This window comes from Macaca mulatta, chromosome 4 (assembly GCF_049350105.2).
Source record: "Macaca mulatta isolate MMU2019108-1 chromosome 4, T2T-MMU8v2.0, whole genome shotgun sequence".
Lineage (NCBI taxonomy): Eukaryota > Metazoa > Chordata > Mammalia > Primates > Cercopithecidae > Macaca > Macaca mulatta.
Genome location: NC_133409.1, coordinates 148,225,371 through 148,250,729, shown reverse-complemented (window position 1 = coordinate 148,250,729; position 25,359 = coordinate 148,225,371). Strand labels below are relative to the sequence as shown.

Genomic DNA, 25,359 nt, shown 5'->3' with positions numbered 1-25,359 from the left:
GCTCCAGAGTGCTAGGCCTGGGGTGCTGCCCCTACAGAGCATCCATCCCAGCGCTGTCACAGTAGTGTGGACTTCTAGCAACTTCTCGACTTGCTGCGGCCTCCTGGACTTTGTCTCAAGTCTAGCCCCAGTAACATATGGGAAGACTGGGGTGCAGTGAAGTGACCAGGCTGTGAGGATGCCCACCACACACATACACACACACACACACACACACACAGATATACATACATACACATATATACACAGACACACACAGATAGACACACATACAGACATACACTGAAATAAACACACACAGATACACACACACACCACACAGATACACACACAAACACACACAGAAACACACGCACACACCACACACTCCTCAACTCTGGCCTCAGATGCCTCAGGCCCTTCCCTTGTGCCCCACAGGAAACTAGGTGACTCCTCTGCAGGGGTCGGAGCATGTAGGGGAGGGGTGGGGGATACTGCAGGAACCACAAACCCTCACTAAACAAGACAGGACGCTCTGGCCTAAATGAGCAGCTGCAGTTGTGCCTGTGCCTCACCCAACCCGGCTCCTTAGCAGGTGACTCTGCAGCCGTGGCTCATGCTCACCCAGAGCCATTGTGTGCCTGGCACCTTGCCTTCCCACAGCTCTGGGAGACAGGCTTCACTGGCCCCCTCACAGGGGAGGGAGCAAGGTTTGCAGGTGGGTGGGTGACATCCCAGAGCCTCACAGGAATCCTGGCACCGAGTAGGTGTTTGACACATACCTGTAGATGGAGCTAGCTGGGAAGTGGTGGAGCTGGGACTTGAACCCAGATCTCTTTGGTTGTCCAAAAGAGTCTTCAGTACCCTGAACTGTCCCTCCTCCATTTAGCCGCTGACCTGCCTCCTTCCCCCTGTCCTGGGACCCAGGCCCTGCCCCCATTGTCTGGCCAGACCTAACCAGGGATTAAGGACTCCCTGTCTGCAGGTCTAGAGGAGGAAGGTGGCAGTGGAGGGAAAGGGGTGGGAAAATCCCCTCTCTTGGGTGGGCAGGAACCCCAGGACCAGGCAGGGGCACCGCAGTTCTGGGAGGAAGCAAGACATGCATTTCTGAGAGCTGTTGGAGGAGACAAATTCCAGACACATGGCAGCAGTGACAGCAGCAACAGTTTGAAGATGTCCTAATTGTGTCCCGGGGCACAGTGAGGCAGAGATGCATTTGGCTCCGCCACGGGTGACAGTCAGCTGGGGAACCATCCAGGGAGGATTTTCTCCATCAAAACCCGGAAGCATGGTTACTACGGCGACTGCAGCCTTTGTTTGCAGGTTGTAAATTGTAACTGAAATGAGTTTTCAAGGTTGAAATAATCAGAGTCCTCCTCATCTCCCCCCTCACCTCTCCACAACTCACCCGCCGAGCCACAATCCTCCAGTTCTAGCACCGGTAGAATTGCTGAAGCAGCTCCCTCACGCCAGGGTAGACAAAGTCCACCACACAGACACTCACAGATATTCACATCTGCATGCATAGAGTAGCAAACGCACGGACCTTCATGAATTTACACACGTCTACACACACATGCATGCTCTAACACAGGTGTACATATAATGCTTCCAATATAGCTACAACTACACATTTAACGTGACACTAACACAAACACAAACACATGGGTATTCAGATTCACCCACTGGCTTAGGCTGAGAAGTCCCACAAGCAGATGCTGAGGACTTGAGAACAAGGGTTTTATTGGGGGTGATGCCAGGAAGCATGAGGAGGGGACAAGGAGGTGAGGTGGGGGGGGGAAGTCAACTAATGCCAACATGTGGGGCTCCGTCCTGCTGGGGACCTCCAGAAGACCCTGTAAACTACACCTCAGCGTCGTCCCATTCGTGGGGATAAATGCTCCAGCTCCGCCGGTCCTAGGCTGAGGGCTGCTCCCAGAGGCATGAGCCCCATTAGCGCACACAGGGGTGGTGAGTGCTGAGGGGTATGGCTGAGGCAGTGATAGCTGTGAAACATGTACTCATTCCCATGTGCAGTCAAGCATCGATCCATGTCTACACCACACACCTACACAGATATCAACCCGCATTTACACAGCCTGTCTCCCAGAACTATGGGAAGGTGAGGTGCCAGGCACACCAAGGCTCTGGGTGAGCATGAGCCACAACTATACCCTGCACCCATTTTTGTCTCTTAAGCAAACTTCCAGGGAGTAGGGAGTAAAATAAGGGGGTCCCAGAACCCCTCCAGAGAGGGCTGCCTGGTGTAATGGACCAAACAAACACATATGGCCCTGACTCTCGGCGGGGCCATGGCCCAGCTATACACTCTAGGCCAAGTATAGGAGTGTCCTAGCGCCTCCGTCTCCCAAGTGTGAATTCTAGATAGTAAGACTTACTCTGAGGGGCCGCTGGGAGGACTGAGGGAGATGCAACACCATGTCTTGTGCACAAAAGTCCTCTCTCAGCCTCAGCTCTCCTTTCCTCCCTGACACGCGCCCGCTGGATGACGCTCCACCCCTAGAGGCCTCCCCTCCATCCTGTCTGCAGCCTGGCTGGTGCTGGCTCTAGTGCTGACTCTCCCCACCCCTTCCCCACCAACATGCGATGGGCAAGGGATGCCCACCGCATAGACAAACCCAGGTCAGCTCGGCCTAGCCCAACATATGGATGGGGTGGAGAAAGCTGCCACTCTGTGCTTCCTGAGACATTCAGTTCCTTCTGAGGGTCCCTCAAGTCCTATTCCCGAATCCAGGCTCACCACCCCACAAGCCCCCAAACTCCCAGATGTCACCAGCCAGGATCTCCCTGGCCCAGAGTCACACGCTTGCTCTTCAGCCCTATACTGCGGTTTTGCCGGTCCCCTCCTCTCGAATTTCCATCCTCATCAAGTCACCTGCTTTCCAGTCTGGGAATTTGTAACCCACTTGGCTGAGTCTCCTCCATCCCTAGCTCTGTCCCCCACAACTCAGCCTTGGCCCAACACCAACTCCTGCCAGTCCCAAGGAATGATGCACCCAGGTGTTTTGAGGGCTTAGTGGTTGGGCCAAAAGGGATCCCCATCTCAGTGATAAGGAAACCGAGGCCGAGGAGCTGGAGCAGCTTACCCAGAGGGAGGCTACTCCTGACTCCCTCTCAAGTGTTCTTTTACAAGCTCCAAGAGCTCTGGTAGCATCGCCTGGGGCTCTTCAACCTCAAGCCAGCCACAGGCTCCTTTTGAAGGAAACAATTCTTGCAGACCCTCAAGAATATGACCCCAGCAAGAAAACACTGAGGAGAGAAGCTGAAAGCTTGGCTATGACAGTGAAACCCAACTTCAAATGCCCACAGCAGCAGAGAAGCCACGTCTCTGAGACTGGGAGAGCTCACTTCGGGATGGCCAGCAACACGAGAATGCAGACTTTAAGAATCCTCATGGCACTCCTGAGTCCCTGCGAATCTGGGCTCAAGAATGTGTCCTCAGATGTCCACAGACCTCGCTTTGAGAAACAGGATACAAGCCCCAGGGTCTGGTGGGGCCAGCTGGAAACCCCCACTCAGCCCCTTGCTGGGCCTGGCAAGTCACTTAGCATCTCTAAGCTCCAGACCCCTCATCTGTGAAGTAAAGTTCGCACCTGGGACTAGGCAAGGAGAGTCACACCTGGCGCCTGCACAGCCCAGTGCCCAAGAAGGACCAGCTCTCAGCTCCTCCCTGGTTCTGAGGCCAGCACACCTTGGCTGAGAAGCTGGGGCTCAGCTCTTCCACTCAGGAGGGGCTGGGGCTGGGCGTGGGGGGACTCTGGGGACTCAGGCAAGTGTGGATGAGCTGCCCGGCCCCTGCTAACAACTCCCAACGCAGACATCCCTCTCCCCCATTAGTCAGCCAGCCTCCCTTCAAGCAGCATTTAGCTTTCCGCCTTACTAGGAGACTTGGTTTGGCTCTGTGTCCCGACCCCAAAATCTCACCTTGAATTGTAATCCCCACATGTCATGGGAGGGACTTGGTGGGAAGTGACTGGATCATGAGGGCGGATTTCCCCCATGCTGTTTTCATGATAGTGAGTTCTCAAGAGATCTGATGGTTTGAAAGTGTCCCCTCTCGCCCTCTCTCTCCTGTTCCACCATGGTAAGCCGTGAGTGCTTCCTCTTCGCCTTCCACCATGATCGTAAGTTTCCTGAGGCCTCCCAGTCACACTTCCTGTACAGCCTGCAGAACTGTGAGTCAATTAAACCTCTTGTCTTCATAAATTACCCAGTCTAAGGTAGTTCTTTATAGCAGTGTGAGAACAACTAACACACTATGTCTTTCTCTTTAAGGTAGAAGAGGTCATTTCTCCCATTTAAACAAACAAACAAATCCCCTCTCTTGACCCGCCTCTCCTCTTCCTGCTTACAATGCAGCTCCTCGAAAGCGGTGCCTCTGCTCACTGTCATCAGTTTCTCTCCTCTGTCTCCTGACCAATTCCAGTCTGGCTTTTGCGCCCACCTCTCTAAGGAGACTGCTCTTGTGGAGGTCACAGTCGCCCCCCAGGTAGCTAAGTCCAATGGTCCAGTCCAACCAGTCTCACTTGGCCCCTGGACAGCATGTGATGGAGCCAGTCACTCCTTGCTCTAGTGCTCTCTTTATCGCTGCCGGGACACCATGCTCTGGGCCCTGCTGCCTCCCGGGCTGCCCCTTCTCAGCTTCCATGCTGGCCCCCTTCTCTCGGCCCCCAACACTCCAGCATCCAGGGCTCACTGGGACCTCCTCTCTAGCCACACACACTCCTTGGTGCTCCCAGCCAGCCCCATCTGTACTCTGCCAGCTCCCCAGTCACATGGCCACTCTAGCCTCTCCCTGACTCCAGCGCCTACTCCACAAGGCCACGTGGGTCCCAGGAGGCATCCCACTCTCCACATGACCTCCACCAAAGCCCTGCCTTCCTTCCCAGCCTGCTCCTCCTCCCGCCCACTCCATCTTAGTGCATGGCAATTTCATCCATCTCCTTGTTCCAGCAGAGAACGCTGAAGCCATCCTTGACTTTCTGTCATCTTTCTCTCTCGTTAAATCCTTCCATAAACACCATGGCCACACTGCAAAGTTTACAAAGAATCCGACCCCTTCTTACCACTTCCATGACCACCACGCGCCCCAGGCCCATCATTCCCACCTGGATTACAGCACCAGCCTCCTAACTGGTCTCCCACTCTGCCCTCGCTCCCAGAGAGGAGTGAGCAGGTAGAAGCCCAGTGATCTCATTAGGACATAAATCAGGTCACGTCAATCCTCTTTCAAACCCTGCAATGGCTTGTCCCATTCTGCATAAAAGATTAAATCCTTACAAACTGCCCGCAAGGCCCACATGATCTGTACCACCTGCCCGTCGCTCCCCCATGACCCTATCTCCTGCCTATTGCTCTCTCTGCTTCAGCCACACTGGCCTCCTCATTGCTCCCCAGGCTTGCCAGGCAGGAGCCCACCCCAGGGCCTTTGCACTTGCTGTGTGCTGTGCCTGGCATGCCCTTTCCTAGGTCTCCACATGGCTCTCTCTCTCACAGCCTTCAGGTGTTCGCTCTAGGATCGCCCTGAAATAGTTCGGATGTTTGTCCCCTCCAAATCTCATGCTGAAATGTGATCCCCAGTGTTGAAGGTGGGGCCTGGTGAGATGTGTTTGAGTCATGGGGGCAGATTCCTCATGAGTGGCTGGACGCCCTCCTCATGGTAATGAGTGAGTTCTCACTCTGTTATGCTTTCCAGTCTGGGAATTTGTAACCCACTTGGCTGAGTCTCCTCCATCTCTAGCTCTGTCCCCAACAACTCAGCCTTGGCCCAACACCAACTCCTGTCAGTCCCAGGGAATGATGCACCCAGGTGTTTTGAGGGCTTAGTGGTTGGGCCAAAAGGGATCCCCATCTCAGTGATAAGGAAACCGAGGCCGAGGAGCTGGAGCAGCTTACCCAGAGGGAGGCGACTCCTGACTCCCTCTCAACAGATTTGATTGTTAAAACGAGCCTGGCTCCTCCTGCTCTCTTTCCCCTGTCTCCCTCCCACCATGATGGGAAGCCTCCTGAAGCCCTCACCAAAAGCAGATGCGGGTGCCACGCTTCTCGCACAATCTGCAGAAGCGTGAGCCAAATAAGCCTCTTTTCTTTATGAATTACCCAGCCTCAGGCATTCCTTGATAGCAATGCAAACAGACTAGCACACACCTTCTCAGTGAGAACTTCTGATATAAAAGTGCAGCATTCCTGTCCTCCCAGCACTCCCAGTTTCCTCCAAGAGGCCTCCAGGCTCTGCCTTCTCCAGCCTCACAGTTAGGCCTTTTCTGGAGCCCACGGCTCTGACTGCCAGGCCACGCCACCATCCACTATACCTTATCTGCAAGGCCACTCACAGGACGGCTCCCCAGGGCAAGTCTGTCCCCCTCACTGAGCCCAACACAGGGCTGACTGGGCACACAGTCAGACTCTTCGTCGACGCTGTTGGTTTCCCAGTTGATGAGCGGGAAGCAGCACTGAGTGAAGGGCCAATGGTTTGAACAACTGTGAGTTCCTCTAATGGGGACACGGCCTGGCACATAAAGGGTGCTCCCGAATGTTGGCCTTTCTTATTTGCCCAAGGAGGGAGGCTTCCTCAGGTTCTCTTTGGGATGCAGAGGTGGGAAGACCTTTCACAGGCGGGCTGGAGAAGCCAGGAGGGGCCTGGGGCTGGGATATCATCTGCTCTAAGCAAAACGTCTCTGGAGCCAAATGGAAGGATTCAAACTCCAACTCTGTGTGACCCTGGGCAAGTCCTTAACCTCTCTGTGCCTCAGATGCCTCATCTGTAACGTGGGTTGCTTCAAAAATTATATGCAAAATACTGGAACAGAGCTCGACAATTAATAAATGCTATATAAATATTAGCTGTGATTATGTTTTCACTATTACCGTTATTACTGCTGGTAGCACAGGCTGGGCGACTGGCATCTCCCCACACACCCCCAACCACCATGCAGCTGCCCTCCCTCTCTGAGCTCCCAGCCCCTGTGTGCAGCAGGCAGTAAATTTTTCCTCTCTCCTCATAAACCGGGCCTTCCTCCGCTCAGCGTCACCTGGCTGGCAGCGCTGTCAAAAAGACGGATGCCACAGCTGCCTTGTTTACGACTTTAATTCCCAAACCCTGTTCTTTGGGCTCCCCGGGAGGGCATGGGAGGAAAGGAGGAGGCGGGCGCTATCTTCCCGTAGGCTTGACAGCTGCAGAGATGCCCCTCTCAGTGACCCCAGCTCGATGGGGTTGGGGGGATCCATGGGCCATCTGCAAGTGCTTCCTGCAGATCAGCTCCCATCACTTCCCTGGAAGCCGTGAAGGAGGTAGCACTCTACTGGGGATGGAGCTCTTGGGAGAATGGGAGGGGATAATATAATTCCCATTGCACAGATGAGGAAATCAAGGCCCCCAGAGGTGAGGTAATGTGCCCAAGGCCACATGGCTAGGAATTGGCAGCACCAGGATTCACACCCAGGTCTGCAGGACTCTAATAGCCGTATGTTTGAGAAAGAATGAGTGCTCTACCATACCCCCAACCCTGACCCCTTCAGCACACACCAGTTCAGCCTCCAGCTGCCAGCATGTGCCACCCTTCTGAGGCTTTCTTGGGTACAGTAGCCCTCTCTGCCCAGCCATTTGGCAGGTTGGAGGTGCCAAGGAATTAATGGCCTTCAGGAGCATCCCTCCACCAATGACTGATGGGGGCTGGCACACACATACCCCGGCTCCCTCTCGCTCTCTGTGGGATGACTAAGAGGCCTGTTCCTCTGTCCCAGGAGGATTAAGCTCCAATTGTTCACAGTGGCAACCAGCTTGATCTCACCCTCTTTATCTCTGCTTTCTCTCCTCTTTCCTGGAATCCCCTCCCAAATCATCTACTTGCTATCAAATCCTCATTTTGGGGGAACTCCACTTCAGACAGCCTTGAAGGATGAATCAAATCTTTCCAAGTGTAAGATCCCAGGATGAGAGGGTCCTTCCCACCCTCTTGGGCGGTCACCAGGCCCATCCATCACCTGGGGTGGGAAGGAATGGATTTGGCAAAGCAAAGGACACAGGAGTGGCACCTGCTCTCCGTGAGACCTTGAGCAGGGCAGGCCTGTGGGACTGAAACAGACAGAGGCCAACTATGGAACGTGAGCACCCAGGAGAGCAGAGTGAGCTGATCCTGAAGAGCTGAAGGGAAAGTAAACTCTGGAGACAGAGTGGGGGCAGGTGGAGAATAGGTCTCACAGAGCATGCCCGGGCTGGCTGAGGGCAAGAGAGAGGGGCCCCGGAGGAATGGGAGGGAAGGACAGGAAGGGCAGGGGTCTTTGACAGCCAGGCTGCAAATCAGCTCTGACAGCTCTCTAGCTCTGTGATAGTCACAAGTTGCCTCAGTTTCCTCTTCCGTAAAATGGGAGTTGCATCTGTGACCATCTATACTACCCACTTTCAGGATGGCACATTCTTTCCTCCGGGATCCTACAGCAGACAGACAGAATTGGTACCAACAGACTTGGACTATTAGATTACCCAATTGCCTGTCTAAATCCCAGCTCTCCCACTTCCTCTCTATATCAGCAATAACAATCATTTTATCAGCACCTTCTCAGCCAGCCTCCTCACACGCTTTATCTCCAAACCTCACAGCAGCTGAGACTCAGAGAAGTTAGATAACTTGTCCAAGGTCACACAGCAGGGAGGAGGCAGAGTCAGACTCAGATCCAGGAGTGGGTCCTTCCCTGCCCCTGCTCCCAGCTCTCTGTGGGTGTCACTCCAGTCCTCCTGGCCTAAGGCCTTCTCCCGTGGGACAGGCTCAGCTCAGGAGCAGGACCATGGGGAAACCAGAGCTGCCTGCCTCTCCCCCAGGGTGTCAGGTCCCACAGACATTCCCAGCAGCCCCCTCACCCACCCCTCACCTCACACAGAGATAGACTGAGAGGCTCACCGCGCCTGGCCTGGGGCCACACAGGGACTCTGACCCTGCTGGAGCTCCCAATGCAGCAGGAAGGATTCGGGTCAGGTGAGATGTACCACGTCCACTAGAGCCTCTGCCCCTTTGCTCATGCCTCCTCACCTGCTTAGGGCACACACCGTCCTCCCTCCATCACCCACCCCTCCCTCCAAGCCAGAGGGTCCCAAACTTTGCTGCATAGTACAACCACCTGGGGCACTTCAAAAAATCCTGATGCTCAGGTTGCATCCAGTGCAAATTAAACCAGAATGTCTAGGGTAACTGAATTTTTAAAAGATCCCCAGGTGATTCAATGTGAACAAAGCTTGAAAACCACTGCTCCAGCACTAAATACACATTAAAATCACCTAGGGAGCTTTGTAAAAATCCACAGCCTAGGCTCCACCACTGAGGTTCTGATCTAGTTGGTCTGGGGGTGGCGCCCTGGTATGTGTTAAAAGCTCCCAGGTGACTCTAACTCACCTCCAGGCTTTACAGCCACCACTTACAGATCAGGAAGTACCTCCATTAACGCTTCACTTCCTTCTGGAGACACCCTCTGGGCCAGCTCATCAATCCCGTTGCTCAGATGAGAAAGCAAAGGCCCAGAAAGGTTGCAGAGCTTGCCTCAGGCTCACGGCAAAGCTCTGTGCTCTTTTTTAATTTTATTTATTTATTTTTTTGAGACAGAATCTCACTCTGTCGCCCAGGCTGGAGTGCAGTGGCACAATCTTGGCTCACTGCAACCTCCACCTCCCAGGCTCAAGCGATTCTCGTACCTCAGCCTCCTGAGTAGCTGGGATTACAGGTGCCCACCACCACACCTGGCTAATTTTTGTATTTTTAGTAGAGATGGGGTTTCACCATGTTGACCAGGCTGGTCTTGAACTCCTGACCTCAGATGATCCACCCGCCTCGGCCCCCCAAAGTGCTGGGATTACAGGCGTGAGCCGCCACACCCAGCCGAGCTCTGTGCTCTTCTGAACCCTGCTCCAGTCCTCCTTCCCCACCTGAGCTAACAATCAGACCAAACGCCTCCCTTAGGACTGCTGGAGAGGTTCATGAATCCTGCCCCAAGGACTAGAAGTCTGGACAGAGCCTATAGGAACTGACCAAAGCCTTCTCCCCTCCTGTCCCTCCCAGACAAAGAGGAGATTCCAGAAAGCCCTTCCCCTTGACAGCCCAGACCCCTCAACGGCCTAGACACTGGGTCCAGGAGGCCCCAGCTGTCCATCTTGCCACCACTTCCAGTCTTCCCACCCATCCTCACCCCATCCATCCCCATCCTCACCCCCGATCTAGGTCTGCTGATCTAAATCAGGGTGCCCATACAATTTTCCATCCCACATGGGCACTTCCAAGAACCAAAGGGGATGCTCTCAATAATTACACCAGAACACGGGAGACAGGATGCATGGCCACCCCACACAGGAGGGCTCAGCCTCCACACCCAGGCATCTTTGCGCTTCTCACACCTCTATTGTGATTACTGCCTGATTCAGGCATTTGCTGAGCAGCCTCGGGCAAGTCACTTGGTCTCTCTGACTCTCCATATCCTCGTCTAGAGTGCAGGAATCTTAAGAGTTCCTAGAGTTGCTGTGAGAGTGAAATGTCTTTCACATTTTAAAGATGATGGCCGTAAAGTGTCTGAACACAGTAGATACATAGTAAATAGCAGTATTTATGTTTAGCTTACCCAGGAATACATAAGCCCCACATACAGGCACACACACCCCTTCTCTCTCAGGAACACCAGCTCTCATACACATGCGAAGTCACGTGTCACAGGTGTATACACACACGCTCACACACTGGGCACACTCGCATACCTGCACTCATTCTGCAGATCAGGTGGGTTTGGCTGTGAGCTTCTCTGGGTCCCCAGTGGTCCAGTGGCTGCACGTCCCTGTGGGCTCTGGCCACCAGAGGGCAGCATGCTCCCCACCCACCCTCATCACACTCCCTTCTCCCCTGGCCCTGGAGGAGCTGATTCCATGCAGCGCGTCCCCCGCCCTTTGACCGAACTGCACGATCAAGTCTGGGAGAATACAGGAGATAACTCATCATCTTCGATTAGGCACCACTCAGGCTGAGAGGCACCAGAGCACCCCAATGTTATTGAGGCTGGGTCCTGCCGCAGAGTGACCCAGAACCAGGGCGCGCAAAGACCCCTGTCTGGATGTATCTGAAGTGGACACGCCATGATGGCTCCCTAGGGGGCGGGGAGCCTAGGGCTCAGACCCGGGAGCAAGTCATGCTCTACCGCCCTCTATCTATGGGAATTCAAGTGCCTCTACTCACCTCCTCTGAGCCTCCGTTCTCCCATCTGTAAAATGGACCGATCACTGCCCCTCCCCTGCGCGGCTTATCCCTCTCGTGTGCGGGCTCAGATGTCACCTGCGCAAGCAGGCCGTCCCTGGCCACTTCACAGTTGCAGTTTCAATTACCCTCGCACTTTCCATTCTTTTTATTGTCTGTTTTGTTTCTTCTGCACATTTCTGTTCTGACATATTGTATCATTCACTCATCTTGTTGATTGTCTGTCTCCCCATTAGAATAAAAACTCCAAGTGCCGCTGGACTCTCTTCACTGCCCTATATCTGCCAAGCTTAGAACCGGGCAAGGCACGGCCTAGGAGCCAAACTGGTGCTTGCTGAGTGACTGAGGGAACCCTGGAGGTTAGAGGTGGTTTCTGGAAATTGCCCAGCCTGGTGTGCGTCAAGACTGGAGGGGTCAGTGCCGTGCTGTGGGCTGGCCAGAGGCCTCGCCACTCCCAGGGATCTCAGGGCCACACCCCAAATCGGCTGTGGCCCCGCCCCTCCAGGCCCCACCCCAGGCCTCCCAACTCCACTCCAGGTGCAGGCCCAACTCCACATCAAAGGGAGACTCTCGGCCTCAGGCGCCCAGGCTCGGCCCTCCCCGGCTCCTCCTAGAGCCCGCCCGGCCCTGCCCGGCCCGCGTGCTCACTGGTGCACTTCTTGACGTGGCTGCCCTTCTTGAGGGCGTGGCGGCTCAGCTTGCAGTGGAAGTTGTCCTCCCAGAACTCGGCAAACCAGATGTTGCGCCGGTTGTTGTCCAGCGTGCGGCTGGAGAAGTAGCGGTCGAAGCCTGGCAGGGAACCGGGACGTCAGGGCCTCACTGGCCTCCTTCCCACCAGCCCCAGCCCTTCCCGCCTCCCTCAGGATAAGAGATGGCCCAGGCGGAGGGAGAGAGACTGGGAGGAGCGCATCCTCTGATCCAGGAGAAAACAAAATGTGGAGCATTTCATTTCATTCAAAATGAAAAGAGCTGTATTAGGTCCCAGGGGGAGCGTGTGTAATCTACAACTGCTGCCTTTATGGAAGAGAAGCACACCGATGAGGATGTTTCCGCGGCCTTTAACCGCTGCAATGCTAACAGCGGGCTTTGAGAAGGGGCCGCCTGGGAGTCCTGAGATTACAGCACAGAGGCTGGTGGGGCTGCCCAACCCTGGGAGCACCTGAAGAGGAGACCAGGTCAGACAAGAAGGGAGGGGACTACCCCGGTCACACAGCAAGACCAGGACTTGGACCTTCTCCCTTCACATCCAGGGCGTCCCCGTCACTGACAGAGGCCACCTCCCTCCTCCACGTGCTCTGCATGGCTCACAGTTCTGCTCTCAGCCTGGGAAACCATGTCCTAGGGTGGGCAGGCTGGCGGTGAACAACCTCTCCTCCTCCCAGACACCCTTCCTGCCATACTGACTGTTCGCGGCACTGTGGACTGAGCTGCTCTGTATGAGCCAGAGGCGTGAAAGCTCAGTGGGGCCCACGTGGAGCTTCCTGCCCATGGAAGCATCCAAGTGGAAGCAAAATGACTGGCCAGGTGGCAGGAGACGCACTGGCATCGAGCAGGAGGTTTGGCCTGCAGTAGGATTTCTCGGCCTCGGCACTGTGGACACTCTGGGTGGGATCATTACTGTGGGGGGGCGTCCTATGCACCGTAGGATGCTGAGCAGCACCCTGACCTCTACCCACTGGATGCCAGCAGCAGCATCCCCCAATTGTGACAACCAAAAATGGCTCCAGAAATTGCCAAATGTCCCCTTGGAGGGCAAAATCATCCCCAGATGAGGACCATTGTTCTAAAAGCTTCTCTAATGTTCCTGAGAGAAAAGGTACTTGTCAGGCAAGTCCTGGATTCCGGTCCCAACTCTGCCACTCGCTGCACTGTGTGTGTCTCAAGCTCTCTGAGCCCTCCGTATCCATCTACTAAATGTGGGGAAGAATGCATCACAGGGTTGTTGGGGAGGCTAAAGGAGATGTCCGTAAGGGTCCTGGCATTGGTAAGCACCATAGCAGTTATTGTTATGTTGTGTTTATTATGGCTGGGGGTGGTGTGGAAATTCTCGCTGTGTGTGTGGTGGGTGGGTGGGGGGGGTGTTGGATGTGTGATGGGGTAAGGGATGTGGGGATGGATGAGCCAGGAAGGCATGAGTCTGAGAGGGCCGGGGCTGGGCAGAGGTGGTTCTGGAGCCTGAGTCAGACATGGGGCAGGTATGGATGTGGGGGGACAGATGTGGTCTTTGCAGGGACAGGCATGGGCCTGGGGGATCACACTGGGCCTGTAGGCAGGCGTAGGCCCAGTGGGGCAGGTTTGGATGACAGGGTAGGCATGGGCCTATGGACAGGTATGGGCCAGGGCTAGAAGGAGTCATGGGCCAGGGAGCTCCCTCTGCCTCAGGATGAAGAGAGGACACTGCTGTGTGACTTTGAGCAAGTCCCTCCCTTCATCAGGCCTCCATGTCTTGGGAAGTGCCTTGGAGAGGCAGATGTCTGCGGTCCCTCCCAGCTCCATTAATGCTGGATTCTATTGAAGGGAGGGAGGGCAGGGAAGGAGAGGGCCCAGGGAGCCTTCTCCTCATGGTGAAGACTGCCAGGTCCCTGCCCATCAGGCCATTAATGGGAACATCACACCTCACTCTCTGTGAAGTTCTGGCCAGAGAAGTTCGTTCCTCCCCAGGTGACTGTGGGTTCTGCCCTGAGAGGAGGGGATTCAGGGCGAGGCAGGCCCAACCTCAGCACCATCCCAGGGCCCGCCAACCCCAGGCAGTCTCTGCAGGAAAGGCCTGTCCTGTAGCCCTGGCAGGGTGGCTCCCAGCCTCTTCCAGCAGTGGACTCTACACACACCTTCCACCCCAAAATTGTCTGAGAAGAAAGGAGGGAAGGTCTTGAATCTGGATTCAAATTCTGCTGTGTTGCGTGTGGCCTAAAAGACCTCCCAGTCCAGAACCTCAGAACATAAGAGGCTGTGGGCTGTCGGGCGCGGTGGCTCACGCCTATAATCCCAGCACTTCGGGAGGCCAAGGCAGGTGGATCACGAGGTCAGGAGATCAAGACCATCCTGGCTAACATGGTGAAACCCCGTCTCTACTAAAAATGCAAAAAATTAGCCAGGCATGGTGGTGGGCGCCTGTAGTCCCAGCTACTCAGGAGGCTGAAGCAAGAGAATGGTGTGAACCCGGGAGGCGGAGCTTGCAGTGAGCTGAGATCGCGCCACTGGACTCCAGCCTGGGCGACAGAGCGAGACTCCGTCTCAAAAAAAAAAAAAAAAAAAAAAAAAAGAGGCTGTTGGCCAAAGAAGAGGAAAGGAGGGATATGGAAAGGGGAGGAGCAGGAGGAGAAGGAAGCCGAGGAGGGACGGCAGGAGGAGCAGTCCAGGTGCCGACCACCTGCACCTGCCCGGCCTTACCTCGTACAGACATCCTCTTGGGGAGGATCGTGACAGCGCCCTCAGCCACCTCCTCCAGGTGCAGTACAGGTGCAATCTTGGAGCCCCAGCTGTCAGAGCCCATCCAGAAGAAATGGCCTGTCTGGTTGGCCCTTCGTGCTGCCTCCAGCACACGCCTGTAGGAACACACGCCAGCCCAGCCCAGCCGTGTCTGTCCACGCAACTGCCCCCACTCCTGGTCACACTTGCTTTGGGCCCACGTCCCTGACCCCCAGAAGCCCCGGGTCCACAACTGTCCCAGCACCCATGCTTTCACCCCCAACCCGTGGATTCCCCCTACCCCCTGCCCCTACCTGCCCATAGACCCCTGGCTACTGCCTCATCCAACCTGCCTGTCCCTGGGCCCATGCCCACTGCAGGCCCAGTGTGATTCTCCAGGCCCACATCTGTCCCTGCAACGACCACACCTGTCCCCCCAGATCCACACCCGTCCCACATCTGACTCAGGCCCCAGAACCACCTCTGCCCAGCCCCGGTCCCCTGAGACGCACGCCTTCCTGTCTCATCCATCCCCACATTCCTTGCCCATTCTCACACGCATCCACCATCACACAACGGCTGCCCTCACCCCGCTGCACATGCTGCCTTCTGCCCGCAGCTCCCTCTTCATTCACCGCCCTCTGTGCCAAAATTCCAGGTCCTTCAGAGAGCTGCGCCCCACACCTTGAGTGGGAGTGGGTGATGGAGGGAGATGGGTGTGGAGCCAGCCGCCCAGTGCTCACACACAGCCCAGTCTGCCTGTGATGGTAATACAAATCAAACCAGGGACCCGAGAGCCCAGCCCGGGGCCGAGGAGCCCACAGCAAGCGCTCAGCTGGGACTTCATGGAGGCATGAATTAAGTGGCCCTTCAAAGACATCTCGGAAGGGAAAAACAAGGAGGAATGAGCAGAATTCCCCTAACCCAGCTCCCACGAAGAGAGACTGAGGTAGGGAGGAGGCAAGGAACTTGCTCACAGCCACACAGCAAGTGAGAGGCTGTGAGATACTACAAACTGTCCAGGCCCTTCCGTCGGTGAGGACCAGGGCACAGACTCCAGGGCCTGGGGGTGGCTGCTGGGCCTGTGCAGGAGGCAGCCAGCTGGGGCTGGAGGGCCTGGGCTTCCAGGAAGAAACAAATGTTTCCAGGCCCCAGAGCTTTCACCTGAGCTGGCCTTGTCCATCTCATCCTACCCCATCCTCCTCCATCATCTCCCAACTCCTGAGGCTTTCCAGCCCCACTCACTGGTGTAGCCCCCCCACAGCCTAGGTTACCACTAATGGCATGTAAGGCTGCTCTCAGAACCCACACCCACACCCTATTAATACCCGTCTGCATCCGGCCAGCCTGAGATGGCCAGAGCTCCCAACCATCCAGCCCTGCAGAGTCACCTGGATTTATTTTTACTTCTGTTTGCTTCTGAAAATGCATGTGGATTTCCAGAAATGGCCCCCGCCTCCTACCCCACTTCCCACAGCCTGCTCCGGAAGTCAGTCTAGCTCCCTTCCAGCCCTCCCTTAGGGGCCTCTTTGCTGGGACAAAAGGCCCAGTGCTTTCAGTCCCCCTCCCAGAATGTGGGTCCATCCGAGCGAAGGTGTCCTCAAAAACAGCGGGCCTGGAGTGAGCCGCATAGCTGGGTGGGGTGTGGGAGCCAAGTCTTGCCAGGCTTTGGGATGGGAGTAAGGGGCAGGAGTTGGGGAGCACGGCCTGGTGGCTCAGAAGCTTCCCCAGGAGCTGGCTGAGCGGTGGCCATCATAAACGTTCAGAGCCAGAACTCAGAGGACCTGCACGCCTCAAGGGACTGGGTACCACCTCTGTGCAGCTCTGAGGCTGTCAGGATGGGGCTTGAGGGCCTCCCCTCCCTGGTCTTTCGCTGCCTGAGACACCACCATTGCAGCTGGTCCTTTTGGCTTTTGAGGCCGTGATGTTCTTCCAGAAGCCCTCCTCCATCCCTCCAGGGACCCACGAATGGCCTGGGAAGGTATCTGTTGTGCAGCAACTCTGGAGTCCAGGTTAGAAAGTGAGAAACGGCTTGGGAGCACTGGTGAGGAATAGGAGAAGCCGCCTGGGAAGGACGGGCACACAGAGCAGCCTTGGCTGGTCCAGTGAGGGGGAGTCTGAGGGCACAGCAGGCTCTGCCAGCCCAGACCAGATATCTGAGGAGACCTGGCAGGGGCCACATCTGCTCTCACCCTCCTCTCTGAAGGAGAAGTGACCAGCAGGGACTAGAGGGCCCTACCAGATTCTAGGCAGGGCTGTATCTCCCCTCATCCTGGGGCTCCCTGAGGACAGGGCTGTGTCTTCCCTCAGCCTGGACTTTCTGAGCCTAAGCCAAGACTAGAACCAAACACAGCCCAGAGCTCTTCTCTGTACTCTGAGCTCACCACAGAAAGGAGAGAGGGGCTGAGAAGTGGCCCACATTTACTGGGCACCTATTTCATGTCAGACCTTACTCTAAGCCTTTTATGCACATTCCTGCATTGAATTCTCAAATGCTACCAGGCAGGTATCATTAACTCATTTGTGTTTTAGCAGCAGAGGGCCAGAGAGGTTAGAAATTAACCTGAGGTCACACAGCGAGTAGGTAAGAGAACAGCATTAGAACCTAAGTGGTCTGGCCCCAAGCTCACGGCCTCAGCCCTCTGTTAAAGCACCCAGGTAGCCATCCCTAGCAGGTGGAACGGATGCAGGAAATGGAGGGAGGAGGGAAGGGGTGCCCCATAGCAGAAGCCTGCGTGCCAGCCTGTGGGTCTCCCTGCCCATATACACACTCACCCACACCCACCTCTCCGGATCCCAGGGTGGGGTCAGGCTCGCCTGGGAAGGTCTCCAGCAGGACAGGACCTGTGGCTCTGCCCACACCTGCATGGTTCCCGGTGCCCACCGTGCTGCCACCTGCCCTCACCTGATGTCATCCTCATTGGCGAAGATGATGACTGCCCTAGCGTTCGAAGTCTCCAGGAGGCGGCGGATGATCTTGTCAAACTCGCCTGCCTTGGGCTCCCGTGGTATCTTCACCGACTGGGCGATGCACACGCCCCCTGCAGGAGGGGTACCAGTTAGTTGGGGTGGGCAGGGGAACCTGAATCTCCCCACCACTCTCCCAACACACATTCCAGGAGATGGGGGCTGGGTGCTGCCTAGGCTCCCCAGCCTGACTCTCAGCCCTGGGATCCCAGTCTCTGGATATGGGCTGTGCAGTCAGAACAGCTTCAGTACCAATCTTGGCTCCACTTACCAGCTGGTGACCCCGGACATGTCACTTAAGTACTCTGAGCCTCAGTTTCCCCATACAGCAGCTAGAAGCAGCACAGCATCATGCTTAGGAGCTAGACTGCCTGGGTTCAAATCTCAGCTCTGCCACTTACTGCTGTGTGACCTTAGGTCACTTACTGGACCTCTCTGTGATGCACATACATCACCTATAAAGTGGAAATAATGGCATTACCTATTTCATAGAATCGTTATAAAATAAGTGAGGTAATGCATATAAAGACAACATCCGGTACCTAGTGTTTAGTAAATGTTGATTATTTTTATTGTAACCCCCTCATAATGTTTCTTGGAGGGTTAAAGCTGGAAATAGAGCCCACCCTGAGGCGTCAGTCCCTGCTACACCCATATCCACGTGCTTCTCAGGGCTCCTGTCCCTCGGTCCCATGCCCATCACCAGGCCCTTGGTAAGAGCAGCGCGCATGGCCACTGGCTGGAACCATCAGAAGAGGGTTAATACTTGATGTTGCCAGGATTCACGACCAGACTGGGTGGCCATCAGAGACCCTGGGAGCACTTTGTCCCAGCCAGTCCCCAGCCCCAGATGTGCCTCTCAAGTGCTGGCAGGGGACAGATGTCATTCATGTGTTTAAATCTCACCCAACCTCATGGTACAGAGCATCTGTGGGCCATGCTTGTGTCAGCCACTGCCTTTGACAGATGAGGAAACTGAAGCTCAGAGAAGTGGCTTACCCAAAGCCACACAGTTACCTGCCCTACTGGAGTCCAGGAACTGGAGACCCCCAGAGAATAAGACCCCAGAAGCCCATGGTGGCAGTCAGTGGAAAAGCATGAGGGATTAATTTTGAAGCCAGTCCCGGTATCTAATGGCGGCTGCCCTCCTCTGGGTCCCACACAATGCCTCAAACCAAACACCTTGGCTGGGTACCCCTGGGCTTCCAAATGACCTGGAGGTCGGGGCTGGGGTCACCTGAGCCTTCTACACAGACTTGCCCCGATACATCAGAAAATTCTGGGTGGAGCTGCCAGGGGCTCAGAGTGCAGGGGACATGACTACCACCAGCCCCACAGGGCAGTGCCAGCACCCAGCTCCACCCACGGAGGGGTCCCTACCCATGGGTAGGGAGATGGCTGCCAGGGAAGGCTACCCAAAGGCAGTGACACTGGGCTGAGTCCTTAGAGGATGCAAGTGGCCAGGCAGTAGGCATTCTGGAGAGAACAGGGTACGCTCTGGAAGGAGTGGCTGCTCTGTGCCAGGCACCCTGCTGGCCTGGGCCAACAGGACACAACACACACATGCGTGCACACACACGCACATGCGCACACACACATACACACACACAGCTCCTTAGGGCTCTCCTAAGACACCAAGAAGTCCCAAGTGCTAGAGAAGAGCATGGTTACTAGGAGCTCATGGGGAGGGGGAAGGAGCAAGGGTGCTTGGGCAGGACTGGGGTCCCTGTCAGTCTGGGGTCACAGAGGGAGCCAAGGGAGGCAGCTGCTGGCTGCACCGCTGGCCAGGCTGGCTCTCAGCTCCCAACTAAACCCTCCATATGGTTTCTTTCCACTTAGAAAGTGGGCCAATTGCGACATTTCTCCCCCCATCTGGGGAGACAGATGGACAGAGGAAAAGGCTGGACTGGGAGGAGAGGGAAGGGAAGGATGAGCCACCTGGCTCCAGGAGCGGAGAGGAAGGCAGGAGAAGGGAGTTAATTGCTCTCAAACAGGGAGAAACTGTTAGGTTAAGTCCTATTTCTGAGTGATGCTCCTCTAAGAGGATCCATGTGATGGTCCTGCCTGGCACCTCAGGGCATATCTTGCAAGCTTCATTTTGCTGGTGAAGGAAGGATTAGGTGACCATGGCTCAGTCAGCAGGAGTGTGAGTGAGCCACAAGGTACTTGAGATGCTAATGCAGTCTGAGGAGGGTTTGATATCCTTCCAACTGCAAGAGATTCAGACCAGAGGGGAGTGCGGGGGAAGGGGGTGTGCAGAGCTCCATAATACTAATGAACATTTATGGAGTGTCCAATGCATGGGAAATGCTATTCAGCAAATTTTACATGGATTCACTCATCTGAAGCCAGTGTAATCACCACATCTCCAATTTATAAATGAGGAAATTGAGGCACAGAGAAGTTAAGTAGCTTCTCCAGGATCATGAAGATAGTCAGGGGCAGAGCTGGAGTTTGAACTTGGGCCATCTGGCTCTAGCGGCCACCTTTCAGCCAGTCATGTAATGAAGGGACAGGACTGTGGAGTTGAGGGGGCTTGTGGGCCCATGGGCAGGATGGGGCATGGCACCCATCCTGGGGTGAGTGCCCACTGGTGTCGCTGCCCCCAGGATGAGATACCAAGTACCCGTGGGGTCCCTTTGTTTCACAGCCCTGTTGTCAGCATGTCTGCTCAGGGGAGTGGGTAAAGGAACTGGCTCACAAGTCAGGCCCTCTTCTGGGATGACACAAACTCCTGGCAGTGGCATAATCTCTGCCTCAACTGCTCTCTTGGTGCCTGCTGCAGCCAGGGACGGCCAGAGCGACCTGAGAGGCCTCTGAGCATCCATTGCATGCCTGGTACCATGCGAGGCCCAGTCTCAAATCCTCACACATTAGCCAGTGCTAATAATCCCATCTCACAGATGAGGAAACTGAGGCTCAGATTGTGAAATAGCCTAACCAAGGTCACACAGCCAGTGAGTGGGACTGCAATCCTGGTCTGTATCCAGAGCCTCCCTCAGGTGGAGAGGCCCCCATTTCCTGCAGCCCCTCCCACTCCTGGACAGTTCCCTTTTCTTGCAAAGCAATGACTTCGCAGCAGCCACTGAGAATAAAGGGGCAGTGTTTCACGAGCCAGAGCCTCTTCTGCAGCCTCTGTTTAGGTGGGTTCGTGTACATGTGTGCACACATGTGTCCACACAGTCACAGAATGCACGCACTGGCACAGATCAACGTCCACCATCACCACGGCCCACCCTGTGCATTCCAGGCCACGCTGCTACAGACCCAAAGTCACACCAAGCCCACCAGCCATCCCTGTGCCCAGCCCCTGGGCCACATGGCTAACACTCCCGCAGATGCGTGTTTCAAACCTCTCCCCCAGGGAGGGGCATGCCTCCTCACCCTGTGCCCTTCCCCCAGCCTCTCTCATTGAATAAAATAAGAATCCATGGGTCCATACTGAGAGTAGATATAGTCAAATTAAAGCCCACAAAGCCCTCAGGGAACAAGCCCGCTCCGTATCTCAGGGCAGAGACTGGGGCCCTCTACTCCTCAGGCTCCAGGCATAGGACCATATGGGGAGGGGGACACAGATGAAGAAGGCTGGGTGTCCCCATGGCCTCCTTGGCTCTCCCAGGTTCCCCTTGGCAAGCCCCTGCCCAGCCTCCTGCCAGGACCCCAGCAGCCCAGGCTGCTGACAAACACCCGACTGCCACTTGCCAGCTGCAAGCTCTGCCATCCCGGCCAAGCTGGTGCCTCTGCTCGCCGGCCAGGGGCAGGAAGCCACAGCCACTTGCCAAGAAAATCTGAGCATATCAAGTCCGTAGGGACCTTGGAGACCTCCTGGCCCGAGCTGGATGGAGAGTGAGGAGATGGAGGCCAGAGAGGCCTTGCCCAGGGGCGCACAGTAGCAGGGGCAGAGCCACCTCCAGACGAGGCTCTCACCACTGCACTGGGAAGTTTGGGATCCAGGCCAGCGCCTGACTGCTTTCCAGCAGGAACCGCTGAATCTCCCAGCTCTGTGCCTCCTCCCCAGCCCGCCCAGGCTCCACACCTCCTCTTCTCCCTGGGCTGTCCCACCCATCAAAACTGACTTATGCTTGGCCCCATCCCTCGGGGCCCGCCTTTAGTACAAGGCAGCTGGACACCTGATCAAGGCGTGTCCATCGGAACCCTCTGCAGAACCACATGGCAGCATCTAGTAAAGCTGAACGCGCTGGCTGCCTCCAGGCCAGTGCTTCCCCATCCACACTCGTCCCCAGGGAAACCCCCGCATGTGGGCATAGGAGACCCACACGAAGTCACGCAACACAGCACTGCCTGAAACTGCAAAAAAATGGGAATAACCTAAATGTTTTATAACAGAAGAATGAATAAACTGTGGTGTGTTTGCCCAATGGGCTATTATGGAGTTAAGACGAATAAGAGTTCTCATGTGTCAGCATGATAAATCCTGAAATCGTAAAATTGACGGACAAAAGCAAGTTGCAGCAGAATCTGTCCCATTTATGTAAAATCTAAAGACCACATATAATATTTATGAAGACACATATATATTTGCTCTACATATATGAGAAAAGGCTGCATGAGGGCAAGAGACTTTGTCCATTGTCTTCATCACACTCTGCCCGGTGCCTAGAACACTGTCTGGCACACAGTAGGTGCTCCAAAATATTTGTTGAGTGACTAAACAAGGACAGGAAGGGAACCTGCCACCTTTCAGAATCATGGTTACCTGGAGGGAGAAGAGAGGAACAGGACTGAAGAAGGTTCCGACTCAATCCACATTTTATTTCTTTAAAAAATAATCAGGATCAAGCAGATGTGGCAACATGGGACTACTCAGCAAATCTGGGCCACAGAACCCCAGCTGGACACAACTTTTAGACATGGGTGACAGCAAGGGCGCTGCGGTCCTCATGTGGGGTCGCCTGACAGAGAACACAGCAGGGCACACCGGAGTCTCCCTGTGTTCATCTGTGAAATGGGCTGCAAGGCCGCAGCTGGCCCAAGGGCTTCCACAGGGAGGCTGCCTGCCTTCCTCCACCTTCCTCCACACCCGCCTGCCTGGGGCTGCCTGCCTCTCTCCTCCCAGCCATGTGGTTCCTGAAATCCCATCTTCCCGTGAGAGCAGGCTCTCACCTGGCCAGCCCTCCGGGGGTGTGAGCTGGAACCCTCACCACCCCAGGCTTCAGGCATCCCCACGTTAACATGAACTAGAGACTTCGTGGGTGAAACTTGGTATCAGTTTCCTGTCGTATTTTTCAGTCTCTCCGTCCTTTCCATCTGTGGTCTGGTGACCTTTCCTGGTGGTCTCCAGGCCCAGCTGACATATCTGTGTCAATGTCCACCTCCAGCTGTACTTGCCAAGGTCAGGGTCAGGTCTGTGTCCTTTCTTCCTTTCTTCCTCTCTTCCTTCCTTCTTTCCCATCTTCCTTCCTCTCTCCCATCTTCCTTTCTCTCTCCCTTTCTCCTTCCTTCACTCCCTCCCTCCCTTACTCTCTCCCTTCTTCCTTCCTCTCTCCCTTTCTCCTTCCTTCACTCCCTCCCTCCCTCCCTTCCTCTCTCCCTCCCTCCCTCCCTTTCTTCCTCCCTCCCTCCCTTTCTTCCTCCCTCCCTCCCTTTCTTCCTCCCTCCCTCTGTCCCTTCCTCCCTTCCTTCCTCTCTCCCTCCTTTCCTCCCTCCCTTTCTTCCTCCCTTCATCCCTTCCTCCCTCCCTTCCTCCCTCCCTTCCTCCCTCCCTTCCTCCTTCCTTCCAGTGCCCTGCTCAGTTCCTGGCACAGTCGGTCCCTAAGAAATGATATTGAGTAAGACTCCTTCCTCAGGAGCTCTCAGTCTCGCTGGGGAAGCAAAACCAGAAGGAAGAGCCATCACCCTGAGCAGAAGCGCAAGGGGACAGTGCTCCGGGTCAGCCTGAGCAGGCAGGTGGCAGAGGAAGGGCCCCCTGGAGCCCCACCCCCACTGCACGACCCCTAAGCACCATTCTTCAGCAGCCCACATTTATTGAGCATCTGCAGGCACATCTTCAGGGAAGTACAGGCCCCTCACATCACCTGCCTGCCTGCTGCCACCACTTTCCCTTCATGGAGCCCACAGATGTGTACTGAGTGTCTCCTATATGCTGGGCATGGTGTGAGACACTGGGATGCAGCCCTGCAGAGGACAGAGCCCTGACGCCATGCAGCTTGCGTCCCAGGGTGGGAAGGAACCGTAAACATCCTGGAATCGGTGCAGAGGACAGCAGCAGCATGACGTGCTGGATGGAGACAGGGGGCTGCATCCCCTCAGTCCACCTGGATTCGCCCTGGAGAACAGGGAGGCTTGGGCTGGGCCATGCAACTGGAGAGGCAGAGGCTGGATCTGAACTCAGGTCTGACTGTTCTCTAGGAGCTGCTGCCTTGCCTGAGACCCCAGGAATTGAGAACACTTTGGAACTTGTAAATCCCACTTACCTTCAAGTGAGGTGGGATGTGCTGCTAAATGAATTCACACTTCTGTCCTGCACCACCTGGGATTGTCCGAGCCTGAGGTGAGCTTAGGTTTACAGGAGGTCTGACCGTGGCAGGACCCTCTGAGCCCCCACTGTGCCCGGGACGCTCTCCTTGCAGCCCTTCCCCATCCTCCCTGGCATGGCTCTCCCCACCCCACCTGTCTCAAAAAGTCCTCCCGTCATCCTGCAAGGCCACCCCTCAAACAGCCTCCAGATCCCCTGCCTTCAAGGACCCACCCCTGCCCGCCACTTGTGGGATGTGCCCACTGGTGCAGCCAGCCTGGGCGGGCTGAAAAGAAAAGGCCTCCTGTGAGAGGAGCTGGCTTGTGCCCCCCCACTCCCTGCTGTGGGGAGACAGTCAGGGGTCCCCCAGGCTATCACGGTGGACGCTCGGCTCCAGACAAGGAAGGAGAAAAATCCTCCTCCAGAGCCCTGAGCCAGCTCCCTCTGGTCTCCAGGCCTGGCCTCTCGGGGCCCAGCCAGCCGGCCCTGAGGCCAGCAGAGACATACGCACATCCTCGCTTTCTCTTTTCCTTAAAAAAAATTTTTTTTTAATTTAAAAAGAGAGGAAAACAATGAAAAGATAAACCCTAGGAATTCAAGTGGAAAAATCTACATTATGGCAAAATGTGAAGGCAGCAATTTCCAGCGGGGTAGGGGGTAGGGAGTTACACACAAGGACAGGGGCAGGAGAGCAGGTCCCCCCGGTTCCCGTAGGGGAGGACAGAGGAGAGGACAGAGGCTGGAAGCTACCCCTGGACCCTCATGGGCGTACACACACACACACACACACACACACACCCCTCCTTCCTTCTGACTCCCAAAGCCAGGCCCTTCCCCAAACCAGCTCTCAGGAAGGGGACCAGAAATAGCTGCTCAGAGGGCTTGGTGGCTGGTGACTGCTACTTTTGTTTTCAGCTGGGAGCAAAGCCTGAATGTAAATAATGGAGCCCAGGCAGCAATTCTATGGCCAGAGGGGGTTTCAAGGTAAGAAGGACACCAGGCCCCAGCAAAGGCCCTCCCCATGCGGCTGCTGGCGAGTGAGCTGGGTGCGAGACACACGAGGACTGGGCTGGCTCCGGCTGGGTCTGGGACTGTACAGAGGGCCAGGCCTGGTTCCCGTCACCTGTCACCCCCACCTGTCTGCTCCTGCTTGTGACCCCGCTCCCCAGCTCATCAGTCTCCAGCCGCCCAACACACTCCCAGCTTTACAACCCTTGGTGGCCCCCTGTGTGTGTGTGTGTGTGTGTGTGTGTGTGTGTGTGTGTGTGTGTGTGACCCTAAGCGCCT

General features: G+C 55.7%; 1 protein-coding gene across 46 annotated transcripts in view; it reads right to left on the bottom strand.

Moving 5' to 3' along the window:
• GRM4 (glutamate metabotropic receptor 4) overlaps positions 1–25,359 on the bottom strand; it is a 135,895-nt gene that overhangs the window by 21,775 nt on the left and 88,761 nt on the right. For 38 of the 46 annotated variants that reach the window (XM_078000126.1, XM_078000125.1, XM_078000136.1 and 35 more), the window contains 3 exons: positions 17,536–17,671; positions 14,613–14,767; positions 11,871–12,011 (listed from right to left, as the gene is read on the bottom strand). In XM_078000126.1, coding sequence (XP_077856252.1) covers positions 11,871–12,011; positions 14,613–14,767; positions 17,536–17,671 — 432 coding nt within the window. Of the gene's footprint in view, positions 1–11,870; positions 12,012–14,612; positions 14,945–15,219; positions 17,672–25,359 lie in introns of those variants that run through there. The other 8 variants (XM_078000155.1, XM_078000141.1, XM_078000140.1 and 5 more) reach the window with 5 other exon arrangements.